Source organism: Rhinolophus sinicus, chromosome 1 (assembly GCF_057876585.1).
Source record: "Rhinolophus sinicus isolate RSI-liver-muscle chromosome 1, RSI-T2T, whole genome shotgun sequence".
NCBI classification, from domain to species: domain Eukaryota; kingdom Metazoa; phylum Chordata; class Mammalia; order Chiroptera; family Rhinolophidae; genus Rhinolophus; species Rhinolophus sinicus.
In genome coordinates, this window is record NC_142501.1 from 178,278,183 (window position 1) to 178,295,488 (window position 17,306).

The 17,306-nt window shown below is 35.6% G+C and overlaps 1 protein-coding gene across 1 annotated transcript; it reads right to left on the bottom strand.

Moving 5' to 3' along the window:
• Positions 1–699: 699 nt before the first annotated feature.
• Positions 700–15,076, bottom strand: ADH4 (alcohol dehydrogenase 4 (class II), pi polypeptide). The gene is made up of 9 exons (XM_019741145.3): positions 14,958–15,076; positions 14,360–14,461; positions 13,179–13,320; positions 11,713–11,800; positions 9,131–9,362; positions 7,743–8,003; positions 3,594–3,729; positions 2,968–3,106; positions 700–841 (listed from the first exon to the last, which is right to left on the bottom strand). Exons 1-9 carry the CDS (start codon positions 14,973–14,975, stop codon positions 817–819), a joined length of 1,143 nt encoding a protein of 380 aa, XP_019596704.1. The 5' UTR covers positions 14,976–15,076; the 3' UTR covers positions 700–816.
• Positions 15,077–17,306: the final 2,230 nt, after the last annotated feature.

Genomic DNA, 17,306 nt, shown 5'->3' on the forward strand with positions numbered 1-17,306 from the left:
AGAAAATAGACTTACTGCAAATTACAATCATTAAACTCTGTAAAGCTCTAAATATTATATGTTACAATAATTATCAAAGATAAAAAGGGCAAGTATTTAATAAAGATGGAAATTTGAGGGTATAGATGTTTTTCTTTTTAAAAATCTTCATATACATATTCATATAAGAGTATATATAGCTTCTGGTATCCGACTACTTGTGATTATAGTTTATAGCGGTAAAGTGGGGCTAAGAAAAAAGAAATGAATACTTGTTAAAAATGAAATTATTTAGCAGTTTATTAAAGAATAACTTGTACCTTATTGGAACTCAGAAATTACAAAACAGCATTATATATAATGTATACATATTTTAAAGATAATATAGGTATCTTATGTATGCATATATAATAGTGATTTTTTCTAGTAAAATTTTTTTATTATGGAAAATTTTAAACATATACAAAAACAGATAGTATACTGAGATCCCATATATTTATCACCCAACCTAAAATTTTGTGAACGTATAGCCAATCTAGTTTTTTTATTACCCTTTCATCATCACTTCCACTTCTCTAGAACTAGTTTTAAACAATTTCTAAAGATCATATGATTCTATTCATAAACACATCAGTTATCATAGTTATTTAACATAGGAAATATTAATATATTTTATGGATACAAATGTTGTTATTTTTATAGCTATTTGATGTTGAGATGTTAACTATGAATATTTGTTTAAATTCATGGTGATCCTTGGTTCATCATATCAGGTTATAAATTAACTGTACAGGTTCGGATTCACTCAGATAGTATTCCAAATTGTGCCTGGCATCTTCAAAAGAGCAAGACTGTTCGAATGCTGTTAATAATTATAAAACAATAATCAGTGTAATTTTCATGATAAATTTAACCAAAACCCACAAATAATTTTTGTTTTTGCATTTCAGGATTTGAGTTAATCTTTCTTTATAGGCACACAATTTGCTAAGCCTCATTTCATTTGTCTTGTCACCACCCTCTTCCATTCAGGGTATTAATAATATTTTTTATACAACGCCAATAAGCTGGCTGGAAATTGAGGACCCTCACTTGCCCCTGGGTCCTTTTTGCCCAGTGGTGCTGTAGAGAAGTAGAGCGTGCCAAGATTGTAGTGAAGTTTTCATCTTGGAGTAGTCACTGCTCTTGGCTCTTCTGTAGCCTTGGGCAAATTGGGCATCAAAAGGGGGTGGTTGGTGTGCTGGGATGCTACTTTCTTAGAACCCAAATATTCCTGGATAACTTCTTCCACATGTAGAAGCAAAGGGAGGGCTATGCCTCAAGGACAGAGAATTCCTTATCTCAGACCTTACAGCTGGAGCTGTGGAGTCTCTGGCATCAGTAGGTTGCTGTGCATAAATGTTTTCTTCACTCAGGGACTGGAAGCTACACCTCTCTGTGGAGGGACAACCTCTGTGTCCTTTCCTCACCATGAATAAGGGTCACTGTACCTTAACAGGCCAATTGATCACTATATCCTCTCCCCTCTCCTCCACTTCCATGCTTCTGTGTAGTTGGTGTGGCAGGAGAGCCTGTCCTCAATTGTGTTTCCTGTATCTACATAGTAAGTACACCTGGGAAGGCCGGTCCTCTGCCTTCTCCATCTGTGTGGGAAGTCAGTGAGCCAGAGGGGTAGTGTGCGGCTTCATTCAGCAGTTTGCCCTACACCTCCATTTTACCACTATCAGGCCTACCTTAAGAGTATGGGAGACTTGCCTAATTATTAATAAATAATGCAATCTTTTCCATTTGGCTGCCCCTTAGCTTTCCTTGTTGGGTATATTCCATGAATGAAACTCTAGGGAAAAGGGGTAGTGGTGGAGAGGCTATAAGCTCCAGGGTCTAAAGCCCCAACCCCAACCAGTTCCTAACTTGAGGAATGCTCCTTATGGGGATTTTGAGGTCTTGCAAGATATTGAGGGGCTTGTACATTAAGTTACTTAGCATAGCTTAAAAAATAGTGTTTATTTCTTTTCTTGTTATTGAACTTCTTCTTGATATGTTGTAGCTAATATGTTTCCAAATTAGGAAAAAATGTCAGTAAAGACATTTTCTTAGGTTTCTGTCCCATGAAATAACCTGGGTCCTATACCTTTCCAGCCATTGTGTCATGGACTTATTTTCTTCTTTTGTAACATTCCTTCTCTGCATCAAACTTCTGTCATTTAACATTAGGCCTTTTCTCCCCTCTCTTTTATAATGTCTTCTCTTTTCTTTTTTTGTTTTTTTTTGTCCTACATCTCCTCCATGCAACATTGTTCCTGGTGTTTTAGCCTTTGCTTCTATTGATGAAGGCTGTGCTTGGAGAACCTAGTCTTACCCATGCCCTAACTGGTAGGGATCCCCCAGTGGGGAACTTTTTATAAATCAGTTCTCAGGGCCCATGCCAAGGGGGCATAACAGAGCTGAAATTGTGGCTCAGATGTATCTTATAGGAGATCTATGACAAAGCAAGAGAAAGAGAGTTGGGGCATCCTTTAAGTATCTGATACTTGCCACTTACTGCTCACATCTCTATGGTTTTCCTTTCACCTGATTCTGGGACAGAAAGGTGTGCAGTGTGCACTCGTTGTCAAGTTGCCTAACATAATGATTCCAGAGCCAGGGCTATATTGTACTAAAGGGGCATCACATTATTCCATAGAAACGTCTCTTTCTAGGGAGCATCCACAACGGAGTTAACAATTGTGCAAGGGAAAATATGTGTCAGTTTATACCACCACTCAATACTGGAACAGTGCATGGCAGGGTACCTTATGGAAACAGAGTAGGAAGCTTCCCCCCCAACCTAAATGGCCACTATTTAATCTCTTAAGCACATCACATATAGTGCATCTGATGATGGGGAAAGTGTCAGAAAAGACACACTGACTAGTTTTTAACATCAAATAAAAATAGAATCATCATAAAGGTTTTTCAAACCACCTACCCAACTGTTTGGTAATTTACCTTTTTCCTTGGTACATTAGGTCAAAAGCCTCATTGATTTTGTCAAAAGGCAGGGTATGGGTCACCAATGCATCCAGATTGAATTTCTTATTCTTGTAGTCAGTAAACAACTTCGGGATAGAATCTATACCTTTCCAACCTGTAATTTGGCCAAAATTGCAAATAAAGACATGCTGCTTGACATAAAGAGGTAGTTTAATCAGTATTTGTTGAATAAATGAAATTATTTCGTCAGATTTGGCTTACTCCAAATAGATGAACCTCCCGCCCATCTTTAACTTTCTATACTTTTATCTACTTTAACAAATTTTCTTCATAAGAAAAATTCAAGATTATTTTCTATTTCTCGATAGAAATTATCTCAGTTTGGTCAAAGTTTGCCTTTTGTTCCTCAATGTTAGTTCATTTTAATGCAAATTGAACTTCAGTTTGCAAGTGGTAGTTATTCTTCTATACAAACTTTACTTTCAAGTAATTAATTAATAGAATAGTTTTTATGTAGTCTTTAGATGTATTCTAGGCACCCACTATTTAAACAACAAATTATTTTCCTTTCCTTTCAATAATCTTCATTGTAAGACTTTCAGTACTACTATGGAGAAAATTAAAAGAAAAAAAATACTGACCACCAAATAATGTTCCATTGATAGTACGGCCAGTTAGTAGGTCCGTTAGAGAAATAGTCAATCCTTTGTCATCAATGGCAGCTCCAACGAGAGTACACGATCCCCAGCCTACCGTTGTACACTCCAGAGCTGCTTTCTGGAAGGTCAAACACAAAAGGCTAGCTGAGTAAAAGTAGAACATGACTTCAGTGGATGTGTACTGTGTTTCAGGGAAAATTTATACTTTGCATATGAGATAATGGGCATCAAGCTAATGAGGTCATAGTGTTATACTCGTGGATCAAGCTTTAAGGCTTATGTTTTAGATAAAACGTTCAATAAAATTATGAACTTCATCAAAAAAGATATTTAAAAGAGACAACATATTATTTCCCTCTCTTTAATACCATAGTTATGCTGAACCTAGAATGTATATCAAGAAAAATGCACATACTTGAAGTTAGAAAAGATCTATAGATGATATCATAAACTCTAATCAGCAAGCTTTTGACTATTTACCATGGGTATATAGTAAAGTGTTTGCAATTCCAGGGGCATATGATCAAAATCTTTAAAGTCATGAAGAGAAGGTGATTGAGAATTCACTAGAGCCTAGGATGAGGCATATACTATAAACTTAGTAGATCTCAATGTAGGATAGATGAAAAGAAATGCTATTGAAAACAGAGGGCAAAATAGTTAAACAAAATGACATTGGCTGCTGCTCATGAGAAGGCATTTCATCGGCCGCCCTACACTTTTTAGCTCTCCTACAGTTAGTTAGAGTGATGTGACTAGTTCTGGCCAATCAGCTATGAGCAGAAGTGATGTGTGTAATTTCCTAGCCCAAACAAGAGAAGGCAATGTGCAACCTTCCAGTTGTCCCTTCTTCTGCTGTAACAACCAAGAGGACCTCATGTTGAGATTGTGAAGCCATAAATTTGAACCTCTTTGATAGATGAGGCACAACATGAAGGACAGTAGCTCAAGGCAGTTGCGTTGATTCTTGCATGAGAGAAAGAGAAAGCATTCATTATCTTAGCCTACTGTAATTTTGGGATTAATATAAAAATGCCAGAGATTGAAAATGTAAATAAGTTTAACAAAGATATAAACTTGTGATGGCCATTCCATATAGAAGCCCTATGGTAGGTAAATAAATAGATGAATGTTTAGAATGTTTTGAGACTAACATTATAGAAGAAAAATATAAACTTTGTCCTATATCCCTTGCCATAGTCAGCAGTGTACTTGATTCTAACCTATTGGGGCAAGTTTTACTTTTACAGAAGTCCCAATAGGAAATTCAATTTTTTTTCATCACTGATCACTATATGAAAGAATGAGTTTGAAGCACAGTAAATTCCCTCCCTTTTCTCTCTTTCTCTGTCTTACTAATGATGGAAAATGCAATGACCTAGAACTTTAAGAATATGTTTTGAAATTTTTATTTTATTATGTATTTATTGTTTTGAGAATTCCTAACATTTCTTTTCTTTCTTTCTTCTTCTTCTTTTTTTTTTTTTTTTAAATAATTTTTATTGGGGAATATTGGGGAACAGTGTTTTTCTCCAGGGCCCATCAGCTCCAAGTCATTTTCCTTCAATCTACTTGTGGAGGGTGCAGCTCAGCTCCAAGTCCAATTGCCATTTTCAATCTTTAGTTGCAGGGGGTGCAGCCCACTATCCCATGTGGGAATTGAACCGGTGACCTTGTTGTTGAGAGATCACGCTCTAACCAGCTGAGCCATCTGGCCGCCCACATTTCTAAATAGCAACTCTCTACTTTTTGCACTTATTTTTGTATGGCAGAAACAGTTTTGCTTACATATACTGTATAGAGAGATCTGTGAAGAAGGAAAAGACCAGAGACACTACCTGTCACCTGAGGTAGGTAGCTGCTTACATTGACTCCTGTTTTTGAAAAATGTTTTTCGTATTGCTTTTTCTACATTTGTGACTTTACTCCAAGCAAAGAATTAACCTCCACAATGATGACTTAGTTAAATGGGAGTTTGTATGAAATACAGGATCGTATGTAGTAGCCTCTGATAACTTTTGGTGAGAATTATTTTTAATTCTCAAAAATCTTATAAAATTGTCAATTATTGTGACTTTCTTTTTTTTAAAATTAAAGTTTATTGGGGGTGACAATGATTAGTAAAGTTACATAGGTTTCAAGTATACAATTCTGTAATACATCATCTATGTATCACATTGTGTGTTCACCACCCAGAGTCCGTTCTGCTTCCATCACCATATATTATATTTGACCCCTTTTACTTTCAAATTGTTCTGTTGGGTTCTTTAGGCTGATTTAGAGCATTAAAGGTCATTGAAATCAAGTTCATATGCACTAATGGAATCTCCTCTATAATCCAAAAGTGTAGCTTTCCCTAAATATGGAAACTTTTAGTAGAAGGGTAGCTAGATAATTTTTGTGTGTGTGTGATTAAATAAATCCATCTCTTTTTATTTGGAATCTCTAGTGTAATTCTTTTCCATAATTTAAAATATGTTTCCTGGTGTAATAAATAAGTTAATAATAGAACCTGCCAAGTTTTACATCAGTGGTCTTCAATTTTAGAAACTTAAAAAACATATTGGCACCTGGGCCCCCAACTCGTGAGACTATCCTTGGGTATGGTCCATACAGTGGTACTAAGAAACAACAACTCCCCAGGCACTTCTTAATTATAGCCAGTGTTGAGACTATCTGTACTAGAAGAATAAGGTGAATAGGCTGAATTTCAATGTTTGCAAAAAAAATATTGAACTGCGGGAAGTGGTTCATTGCAAACTGCAGGTGCCAAGGACAATTTAAAAAGCAGGGCCTGAAGCTTTGAACATCGGGGAGCAGGGCAGGACAAGGAGCCCTGAATGCATGGATTTCCAGTAATAGCTAACATCTACTGAGTGCTTGTTCCCTTCTGGAGCCTCTTTTAAATAGGTACATTATTATAATGAAACCATTCCGAGAGGAAAGACCCAGGAATGCCAGGCTGTTGCTCTCAGCAGCTCTGCCTGGTCTCCACTCTCTTCTGGGGAATGCATCAGTCAGGTAACAACCAAGGGGAGGCACCAGCAAAGCCTGCTCCTGTTGAAGTATAGATTTTATTTTTATACCTTCCCTAGTGGAGAATTTTAGGAGCCAGGCTGAATGAAGGTGTAAATAAAAGCAAATAACACACAACTACTTCACAGCTCTCACTAATGAAATGAGAAGGATCCATAGGCAGATAATTTAGTTGGTGAAGTCTTTGGTTATCTAATAAAAACAAACAAACAAGCAAACAAAACAACAACAACAAAAAACCCTCTACTCAGTGTCTTTGAGCTAATATACACTAGGTAACTATTCTCTGGAGAGTAAGGCTGGGCACTCTGGCACGTTCACTTTTCCACTTTTTATCTGCGCAGTTGACTCTTTACCCCTCTTTCTGGAATAAAATAGACAGGGCTGGCTTCAGGGGCCTGCAGGCAGTGCAGTCCCTCAGGGACTTCTCAGAAGGGCCCTACAAAGTGTGTAGCCCATCCTGAGAGGAGAAGAAATCTCAATGATAGAAAATTGGAGTGTTTAGGAAAAAAAGATTTACTTTTTAATTTTGCAGTGTGTGTGAGAGTGTGTTTAATATATTGAAAATTTCAAATATATAATATGTACCTAATTTTGTAGCCCATTGATTGAGATCTGAACAGACAGAACTGGATCAATTGTAGGTTGCTGACCTCTCCCCATTCTGCTTTTAGATGGGAGTGGGTACCTCTGGCTGCTAGGGTGTCACCAGTCACCTTCTCTTACTGACTCCTTTATATCTACCTTTTCTTTTCTTACTTTTTTGCCCACTTCTCATATGCACAATTCTTTTAAAATTTCCATTTCTAAGTTTTCTCTTAATTTGTTGCTGAGTCTCATGTGGAAGAATAAACAAATATTAATAACATTAATATTTATAGTAATCAGTAGTATTTATTAAATATCAATCACCATATACCACATAATATCTAATATATTATTAATAAACATTAATTATTATATAAAGATATAATTTATATATGTATACAAATAATATTAAATATGAAATGAATACATATATTAATATATACGGTCAATGTTTATTCATGTTAACAAGTATTATTTGTTATATTCTGTTATAAAAAACATACATACCATGGCTTCAGCTCCACCTGCACAGTCAAGGGCAAAATCCACACCTCCGTCCGTCATTTCAATGATAACCTCCTGGACAGGTTTATGGAGGTCTCTAGGATTGAGGCAGTCAGTGGCTCCAAGGGCTTTGGCTTTTGTAAACTTCTCACTGTTGATGTCAACAGCTATGATTCTGGAAGCTCCTGCTGCTTTGCAACCTATTACAGCAGAAAGACCGACACCTCCCAGGCCAAAAACAGCACAAGTAGAACCAGGGGTGACCTGCAGGCAAGAAAATCATAAAATAGCTTGAAAAGAAGCTGGTTCCACTTTTTTTTTTTTTTTTTTTTTTTAAGGGACAGAGTGAGGTGGGGGCAGGAACATAAAAATAAAGGACTGCCTGTCGTAAGATGAAATGATATAGCCACTTGGAGAAATCTGCCAATGTCAACGTGGATGAATCACTGACTAAATTTGGGGAATCATTTGAGGGCCATTAGGACGATCAGTTCATAAGGAACAAGCCCTCGTGAAAATCATTTCCTTATTTGCTTTTTCCTTTAGTGTTATCAGAATAAAACTCTAAGACTCACACATTTTAAAGGGTTTATTGTTTTTCTTTTTTAATAGGTCACAAATAATTTGATGTCTATATTTCTAATGTCCCTTATTTGGTTGTGTTAATATTACAGTTGGTTTTGAATGACCACTAATGTTTCTCTCAACATGAATTAACTTACTCAATCATCTCAAATTATCAATTCATTTCAATGGAATGAGGTCCAAATTTCCTTTCATGGCATTGAAGGATTTTTATTATCTGACAGGTTACCTTCCAACTTGATCTCCATGATATTTCCAGTACTACAGCCACGTCAAACAGTTGTACTTTGCCTTTCCTCACCTGAGAACCTCTCTCGGAGCCACAAAGGGAGTAGGATGAGAAGCAGGGATGACTTACTACAGTTTAGGGAGAGGAATTTGTAGCATCAGGGAGAAAGTAGGAGGGAGATGGAGATGGAGATGCGTGGGGGTCTCTGTAGTTTTTATTGTCTCTTGACTGGGTCTGCTGTCCCAGGATGAAGATTTATATTTAGGGGACATATTTAAGCAGGCTGTATTTAAACTAGGGATGGTCTATAATATAACATACTAAGATAGGAATGTTAACATGAACTGGGAGCCAGAGGCTGGGCCAGATGTCTTACATATATGATATGATTTAATTATCACACCAATCTGTAGTAGATATTTTGATAGAGAGATAGCAGTAGAGAGGTTAAAGAACTTGGCTAAAATCACAGAGGTAATACATGACCGAGCCAGGGTTTGAAGCTAATTCTAGCTGCTTTATCACACTGCCACCCTAGTAACTTCTATTTTATATAACTTGGTGGTAACCATTTTACCTTGGCAATATTGATTGCAGCTCCATAGCCAGTTGAAAACCCACATCCAAGCAAACAAACTTTTTCTAAATTTGCATCATCATCTATTTTGGCAAGGTTGGTATCTGATACTACAGTGTACTGAGAGAAGGTACTCGTCCCCAAGAAATGGAAAACTGGTTTTCCTTTGCAGGTAAACCTGCTGGTTTTGTCTTCCATTAGTTCTTGATCAGCAATAAGATTTTTGACTCGACTAGAAAATTTTTTAAAAAGATACAAAAAAAGAGACCATAAATGGACCACTGACTACCTTCTTGAAAAAAATATTAGGCATTAAATATTTGTTATAAAAATTTTATGATCTGATCTGAGTAAATGACTTAAGAATTTTGCCTAAATAGTTACACATAAACAAATATAATATACAATATAATACATTATATATTTATTTGTTATATAAATGACATATTAACATTATATAATACATATATAATATAAGTATATAATATAAATAATATATAAATATAATATAAATAATATATAATGTAATACATGATATAACAAATAGAAATAGTCTAAAGATAATAATGATGATAATAACAAACTTTTTACTGAATAATTTTTATGTGCTGAGAACTCTTTTAAGGGTTTTACATGTATTAATTAAAAAAAATTTTATTGTGAACAACTCAAATATATATAAAAATAGAAAGAATACCATAATGAATCTCAGTGTAACCATCTCCCAGCTTCAGCAATTATTAGCTCATGGCTGATCTAGTTTCATCTATTGCCCACCCCAACCCCCACACCACCACTTATCCTCCCCACATTTTGCACTATTTTGAAGTAAATACCAGACATCACTATTTCATGATAAATATTTCAGTATGTATCTCTAAAAGAGAAAGATTCTTGTGGGTCCACACAGTACACTTGGTTGATATGTCTCTTAAGTCATTTTTAATTTATAGGTTCTCACTTTCCCCTTTGTTTTTTCCTTGCTATTTATTTATTGAAGAAACAGTCATTTGTCCTGTAGAGTTTTCCTCATTCTGGATTTTTCTGATTGTGTTATTATAATCTGGTTTACTATGTTTCTCCATCCCTGTATTTCCTCTAAACCAGTGTTCTTGATCTAAATGCTTGATCTGATTTAGGTTTTTTTATTTTTGTAAGAGTATTTCACAGGTTGTGTTGCATTATTTTCATCTGGAGGCGTATAATACCTTGTCTCTCTTTTTGTTAGAAAGAATTGATGGCCCATGCCAAAGTCTGTTATTTCATTAAAGGCTTGCAAAAGGATGTATTAATTCTTTGATTACCTACAACAAACCTGTGAAGTAGACATTATTATTATCATCCCTATTTTATAGATGAGGAAACTGAGATGAGACACAGCAATAGATGTAACAAAAGTACAAAAACTAGTTTCAATTAGCATTAAGGACAAATCTTTCTATAGTCTCAGTAAAGAATAAGGTGATTAAGATTTTGGACTCTGAAGCCATATTGCATAGATTCAAAATTAAGCTCCAAGACTTATATCAATGTGGCTTTGGAATAAACTACTTTACTGTGCATGATTGAATTCTCCTCTCATCTTCTGTAGAAATAGCTACTATTCTGAATTTGGCATTTATCATTCCAGTGATATATTTACATCTTTACACATGTGACCGTAAACAATATATGGTATTATTTTTGTATACAACACCTTACTAAATATATCTGTTAACAACTTGCTTCTTTCCCTAACATTATTTGTGTGAGATCACAGTGGGTCCCCCTTATCCCCATGGGATATGTTCCAAGACTCTCAGTGGATACATGAAACCTTGGATGGTACCAAACCCTATATATACTATGTTCTTTTTCCTGTACATACATACATACCTACATACATACATACCTTTTCACTTAAAGGAAGCACTTATGGCTTCTCTTTTCCATATCTGAATTGCCAGCATCACTACTCTGGCACTTTGGGATTATTATTAAGTAAAATAAGGGCTACTTGAACACAAGCACTGAGAGGCCATGACAGTGATCTAATAACTGAGACGGCTACTAAGTGACTAATGGCTGGGGAGTTTATACAGTGTGGATTCACTGGACAAATTGATGATTCACGTTCTGGGCAGGGTGTGGTGGGATTTCATCCCACTGCTCAGAATGGTGTACAATTTAAAATTATGAATTGTTTATTTCTAGAATTTTCCATTTAATATCTTCAGACCATGGGTAGAGTGAAAGTGAAACCATGGATCAGAGGGATTACTGTATTTTATGTCAATACATGTAGATCAAGTTTAGCCATTTTCAGTATTATATAGTACTCCATTGTGTTGTTACATAATAATTTGTTAATCTAGTCTCTGATTGATGGACAATTGTGCTCTTTTCAATTGTTTGTTATTAATAGAAACAATGTTGCAATGAACATTCTAGTACGTGTATCCTTCGGTGGTTTCACAACAGTTTCTAAGAGTGGAATTGGTGGGTAGAAAGTATGCACCTCTTCAGCCCCTCTTGTATTGCCAATGTACTGCCCCAGATATTTGTACCAGTTTATACTCTTACTAGCAGTGTATAGAGCTTACCTGAGTTTTGCGCAAAAATTTGTGCGCGGGCTCAGACAGAACTTGCATTTTCTACATTGAGGTGTATAGAGTGGAATTACTTTGTCACCTAGAAAGAAAGGCCACACGTTGGATGGTGCCTAAGATGTTACTTATAAATAGTTTCTACCAGATGTATTGGTGGAAAACACCATTTTTTGTGGTAGACATTTTATTTTCAGCAGAAAGTATAGGTGGCTACAACATTTTGTTACTCTATAAAATGGCTGATTCCCCCAAGTCTTGCATACACTGTCTTTGTTCTTTGTCTTTGTTTCTCTGCTGGGCAGTCAAACAACAAATCTGTATTGATACCATCAAATGATGAGTCCTGTCTGAGACACTGCTGATGCAGAGCCATTGCGACTCTCTGCATCGTGGCTATTATTTACTACATTTCTAAACACCTGTATGGAATACAACATCCTTACATAATAGGAGAGGTGGCGGACAGTCATAGGCTAGATATGGAGAGCAAATGTTATATCATCTCCATGTTTCGCCATTTGTTTCACTCTCAAATTCCAGGATTCTACTTTGTATTAAATTTACCAAGGCCCAATAATAATTAGCATTTGTGCAACATTTAGTATGTACCTGGTACCATTCTAACTGCTTCCTTGTATTGTCTCATTTAATTCTGAGAATAACCCTTTGAAATGGGTACTATTATTGTCCCCACTTTAGAAAACAGAAATCTGAGTCACAGAAAAGTGACTTAACTGGCTAAGGTCACACAGTCAGTAAATGGCAGAGCTGGGACATTGGCCCGACTCCTTCATGGATGCAAAACTTTGGGGAACAACTGGTTTTTATGCTCTTGTTTGGAATGGAAAGATACCAATACACCTCCACGTTTGGAACATTAAAGGAAAAAGAATGAAATGATTTATTCTGCCTGACAAGTGAGGATTACATAACCCCTATTCCAGTATTTGGTGGATCTGTTATGAAATATGAGGTAAATAATTTCAGCCATTGGCATGTTGCATTAACATATTATCTTTCAAACTTCCAAAAAGACAATCAAACTAACACTGACATATATATATTTCTCACTTAAATTACTGATAGATCTCATTCTTTAAATTCTTATAATATTAAATTAGTTTTCTGTTTTATTTAGAGGTTGATATAAGTTGTCATTTGTACCTCCATGGAAGCTTCAGTTTAAACTAACTGTAGTTTTGCTTCATGGGACAGTTTCTCAGTGCTATTTGTAAATAAAGTGACCATATTCCCTAGATTTTATTTAGATAATTCTGATTTCAAATATTCTGTCTCATTGTTAGACTGTGATAGATTGTGTGTCTCAGTTTTGCTTTGGAAAAGATGGTGCCCCTATGTAAACAGGGGTAAATTATAGCATGCAAAGCCAGGACTGTGCCAGGAATTATGTCAGAAATATCCTGACATTTCCATTTAATTGGAATCAGAAAATAAAATACCTGGTTTGACACTGGTCACTCCTGGTCCAACACTTTCCACAATTCCTGCAGCCTCATGGCCAAGGACCACCGGGAAAATAGGCTCCGTAAATTTAGGATGGATAACATGGGCGTCAGTATGACACAGGGCAGTGGCAATTATCTACAAAGTAACCACATACTTGAGTTGTGTTTCTGTAATTATATGATTGGGTCCTTAGGTGGATAATTTTAGGCCCAATGTCACCTTGAAACAACATTCTTTGAGCTCAATAAAAGAATTATATTTTGAAAAAAAAAGGAAAAAATAAAAATATGTTAGGATATATTCTTTTCCTCTTATACCTTTGTTTTCTACCTCTTGCTGTCATTGGAAAATCATAAAAAGAGATATAATTGGCAGTTACTGTCTCCAGGAGAGGAGAGATCAAAGGTAATAGGGAAAAGTTAAACAAGTTTAACAGGCAGAAGGAATGGAGGGAACAGGTTTCTAGGTCTTGTTCAAATTTTGTTGAAATTACATGAAATAGAGGTAATAAAAATTTTATAGTTAACAGTAAGATATCAGATAAAGGATTATCTAAATTAATTCCTGTATTATTATTGTTATTGAAGATTCTGCTCATGAGGCTATCCCATTTATTTTCACATATAAACTCTTACTGTGGTAGTCTGGAAGAAAAACATAAGCCTGGCAGCTGTGGGGAAAATGGAGAAATTCTCCAAACTTGCCATCTATGATCTCTCTGTGAGGAGTGGGTTAGCAGTGTGTCTTCTCCCTGCTAACCCACCTCTGTCTCTTCATCTGGGCACCCAAGACCCTATACTGTCCAGGGTAGCACTTTAGTTTTTCCTCTCCTTTGTTTTGAACCAAATTTACTAACTTCCTTTTAATAACACTTTCCAAAAACTGGCAAATGGTAAACAAAAAGAAAACATAACTAATTCTAATCCAAAGTATTAATGATTAATAGTAAGATAATTTAATTACATTTTAAGACCATTATCAATAACTACTGATAAATAATTAATAATTTACGCCTCCTGGGGCTAAGGTCTGTTTTTATCTGAAGCTTAAAATATGATTTCCCCATACAGAAAACTCCAGGGCCCCTCAGTCATATGGCATGTGCTTGACTTGACAGAAGCCACGTCAGCACTTACTGCCTTGCCTGTCCTGTCCAGGGAAAGTCCCCACTCACCTGAATTCGAACTTCATGAGCCTTGGGAGGAGCTACCTCAACCTCTTCTATGCAAAGGGGCTTGCCTACTTCCCAGGCGATGGCTGCTTTGCATTTAATAACCTAGGAGAGAGAGAGGGAGAGAGGAAGAAAGGGAGAGAGAGAGAGAGAGAGAGGGAGAGAGAGAGAGAGAAAGAAAGAATATATATTTTTGATAGTTGTTATGCAATTGTGAATCATGTTTTAAAACATCATTGGTATTATTTATAAACTCGATATGTATTAATTATGGGAAGTTTGAAAGTACAAATAAAAGCAACAGAAATAAAATCCACACTTGTAATTTCATCACCTGTAATTTCATGAGGTAAATCCTTTGAGTATCCCCAAATGGGATCATATTGTGTATGATATTTTGTAATCTACTTTTTTTATTAATGTACTATGAATATTTTCCATATTTTTCTATTATTCATAATTCCTATCATGGGGAATCCTTTCAATCAACTTTAAATCAATGCCTTCTGGAAGTAATACCTGAAGGAAGCTTCTTTTAGTAAATGCATTGAGACCAAAAAAAAAAAGAAGAATTGAACAAAGAAATAGTGCATTTGCTTACTTTGCCCTTGGTGCTCATTTTTCTTGGGGAAATTCTCCTTGGAAATTTCTCTCTGACTAAATAAGTTCTTCCACTTCTATCCAGGGTGCTCTGTCTTCTGTAATGAACTGTCAGTGAATAAATACCTGCCCTGCTCTTTTATTGTCCAATCACTTTCCTTTGGTTGCTGTGATCCACAGCTCTCTGCCCAAACCTCACACGTCATTTGTGCTATTATATTTCAGCAGCAAACATCCAATGCTCCCAGCCATTATTTGGAGCTGATTTTTGTTTATTCTTTTCCTTTTATTGCATAATATAAGATAATAAAGTTTATTAAACATACGAGGTCTGGCAATTAAGTTTGTGAGCTTGTTGCAATGATGTTGCTAACTTTTTTTGATATCAGAGGGATTATTTATTATGAATTTGTATCAATGGGACAGTTAACCAAGTTTACTACTTGGAAGGGCTGAAAAGACTGCATGAAAAAGTTAGATGACCTGAACTTTTCACCAACAGTTCATGGCTCTTGCATCATGGCAATGCACTGGCTCACATAGCACTGTCTGTGAGGGAGTAAACAAATAACAGCCAGTAAACAAATAACTGTATTGAAACACCCACCCTACTCACCTGATCTGGCCCCCAATGGCTTCTTTCTTTATCCAAAGATAAAGGAAATATTGAAAGGAAGACATTTTGATGACATTCAGGACATCAAGGGTAATACAATGACAGCTCTGATGGCCATTCCAGAAAAAGAGTTCCAAAATTGCTTTGGAGGATGGACTAGGTGCTGACATTGGTGCATAGCTTCCTAAGGGGAATACTTCAAAGGTGACTATAGTGATATTCAGCAATGAGGTATGTAACACTTTTTCTAGGATGAGTTCGCAAGCTTAATTGTCCTATCCTGTATACACATGAGATAACACATAATTATAAGGGTCACTTCCACTGCTCCAGAATCCTTCCTATACCCATCTGTCTTCACAATCCTAATAATAATTTTCTTGCATTTCTTTATGACTTATGCTCCTCTATAAGTAGTTTAGTTTTACTTATTAAACATTTTATATGAATGAAATCTTAGTGTATGTATTCTTTCATGTCTTTTTTTCTTTCAATTCGATTTTTGTGAGATTCATCCAAATTGCATGTAGTTGTTAATTTTCATTATCATTCATTTTTTTTCTTTATTATCATGAATCAATGGTTGCATAAAAAATTTCCTTAGGGAAAATTCAGGACAAATATGCAGCCAGTACACATTATTAAAGTAATGCTGACTGTTAAAATATTAAAATAATTTTGTTTTAGTTGGTAAAAAGCCACAGCCCCAAACTTCTAATATCCCTTTGAATTCTGCTGCAGCCCTGGGGAGCCCTTTTCATAATACATCTACCTAATACATAGACACAAGAGGCAGCTTAAATGGAGAGACAAAGAAACGTATCCCAAATGAAAGAACAGACAAGCTCCAGAAAAAGAACTAAGCAAAATGGAGACAAGCAATCTATCAGACACAGAGTTCAAAACACTGGTTATAATCTTGTTCAATGATCTCAGGGAGAACTTCAACAAAGAGATAGGAAATATAAAAATGGAGAAATAAAACATAAAAAAGAACCATTCAGAAATAAAGAATAAAATAACTGAAATGAAGAATACATTAGATGGAATCAACAATAGATTAGATGAAGCAGCAGAATGAATCAATGATTTAAAACATAAGGTATCAGAATACACCCAAAAAAATAGCAAAAAAAGAAAAGAATTTTAAAAAGGAGGATAGTTCAATTAAGGGACTCTGGGGCAACATCAAATGTACCAACATTAGCACCATAGGGGTACCAGAAGAAGAAAAGAGAGAGGAAGGAATTGAAAACCTATTTGAAGAAATAATGACAGAAAACTTCCCTAACCTGGCAAAGGAAATATACAAGCCCAGGAAATGCAGAGTCCCAAACAAATTGAACCCAAACAGGCCCATACCAAGAAACAGCATAACTGAAATGTTATAAGTTAAAGATAAAGAGAGAATCTTAAAAGCAGCAAGAGGAAGCCTCCATAAGACTGTCAGCTGATTTCTCAACAGAATTTTTACAAGCTAGAAAGTGATGGAAAGTAAGGACCTACAACCAGGATTACTCTACCCAGCAAAACTATCACTTAGACTTGAATGGCAGATAAAAAAACTTCCCAGACAAGAAAAAGGTAAAGGAGTTCATCACCAACAAACCTATATTACAAGGAATATTAGAGGAACATCTTCAAGATGGGAAAAAAAAGAGATAAAAAATATGAATATAAAATGACAATAACTACATATCTATCAACAATTACTTTAAATGTAAATGGATTAAA

What these genes read in the sequence shown, in the direction of transcription:
- ADH4 (XM_019741145.3), bottom strand. An exon ending in AATTTTTGCGCAAAACTCAG is followed by an intron (nt 9,363 to 11,712) that starts GTAAGCTCTATA and finishes AAAATTTTCTAG; the next exon opens with TCGAGTCAAAAATCTTATTG. An exon ending in CAATGGAACATTATTTGGTG is followed by an intron (nt 3,107 to 3,593) that starts GTCAGTATTTTT and finishes GCCAAATTACAG; the next exon opens with GTTGGAAAGGTATAGATTCT.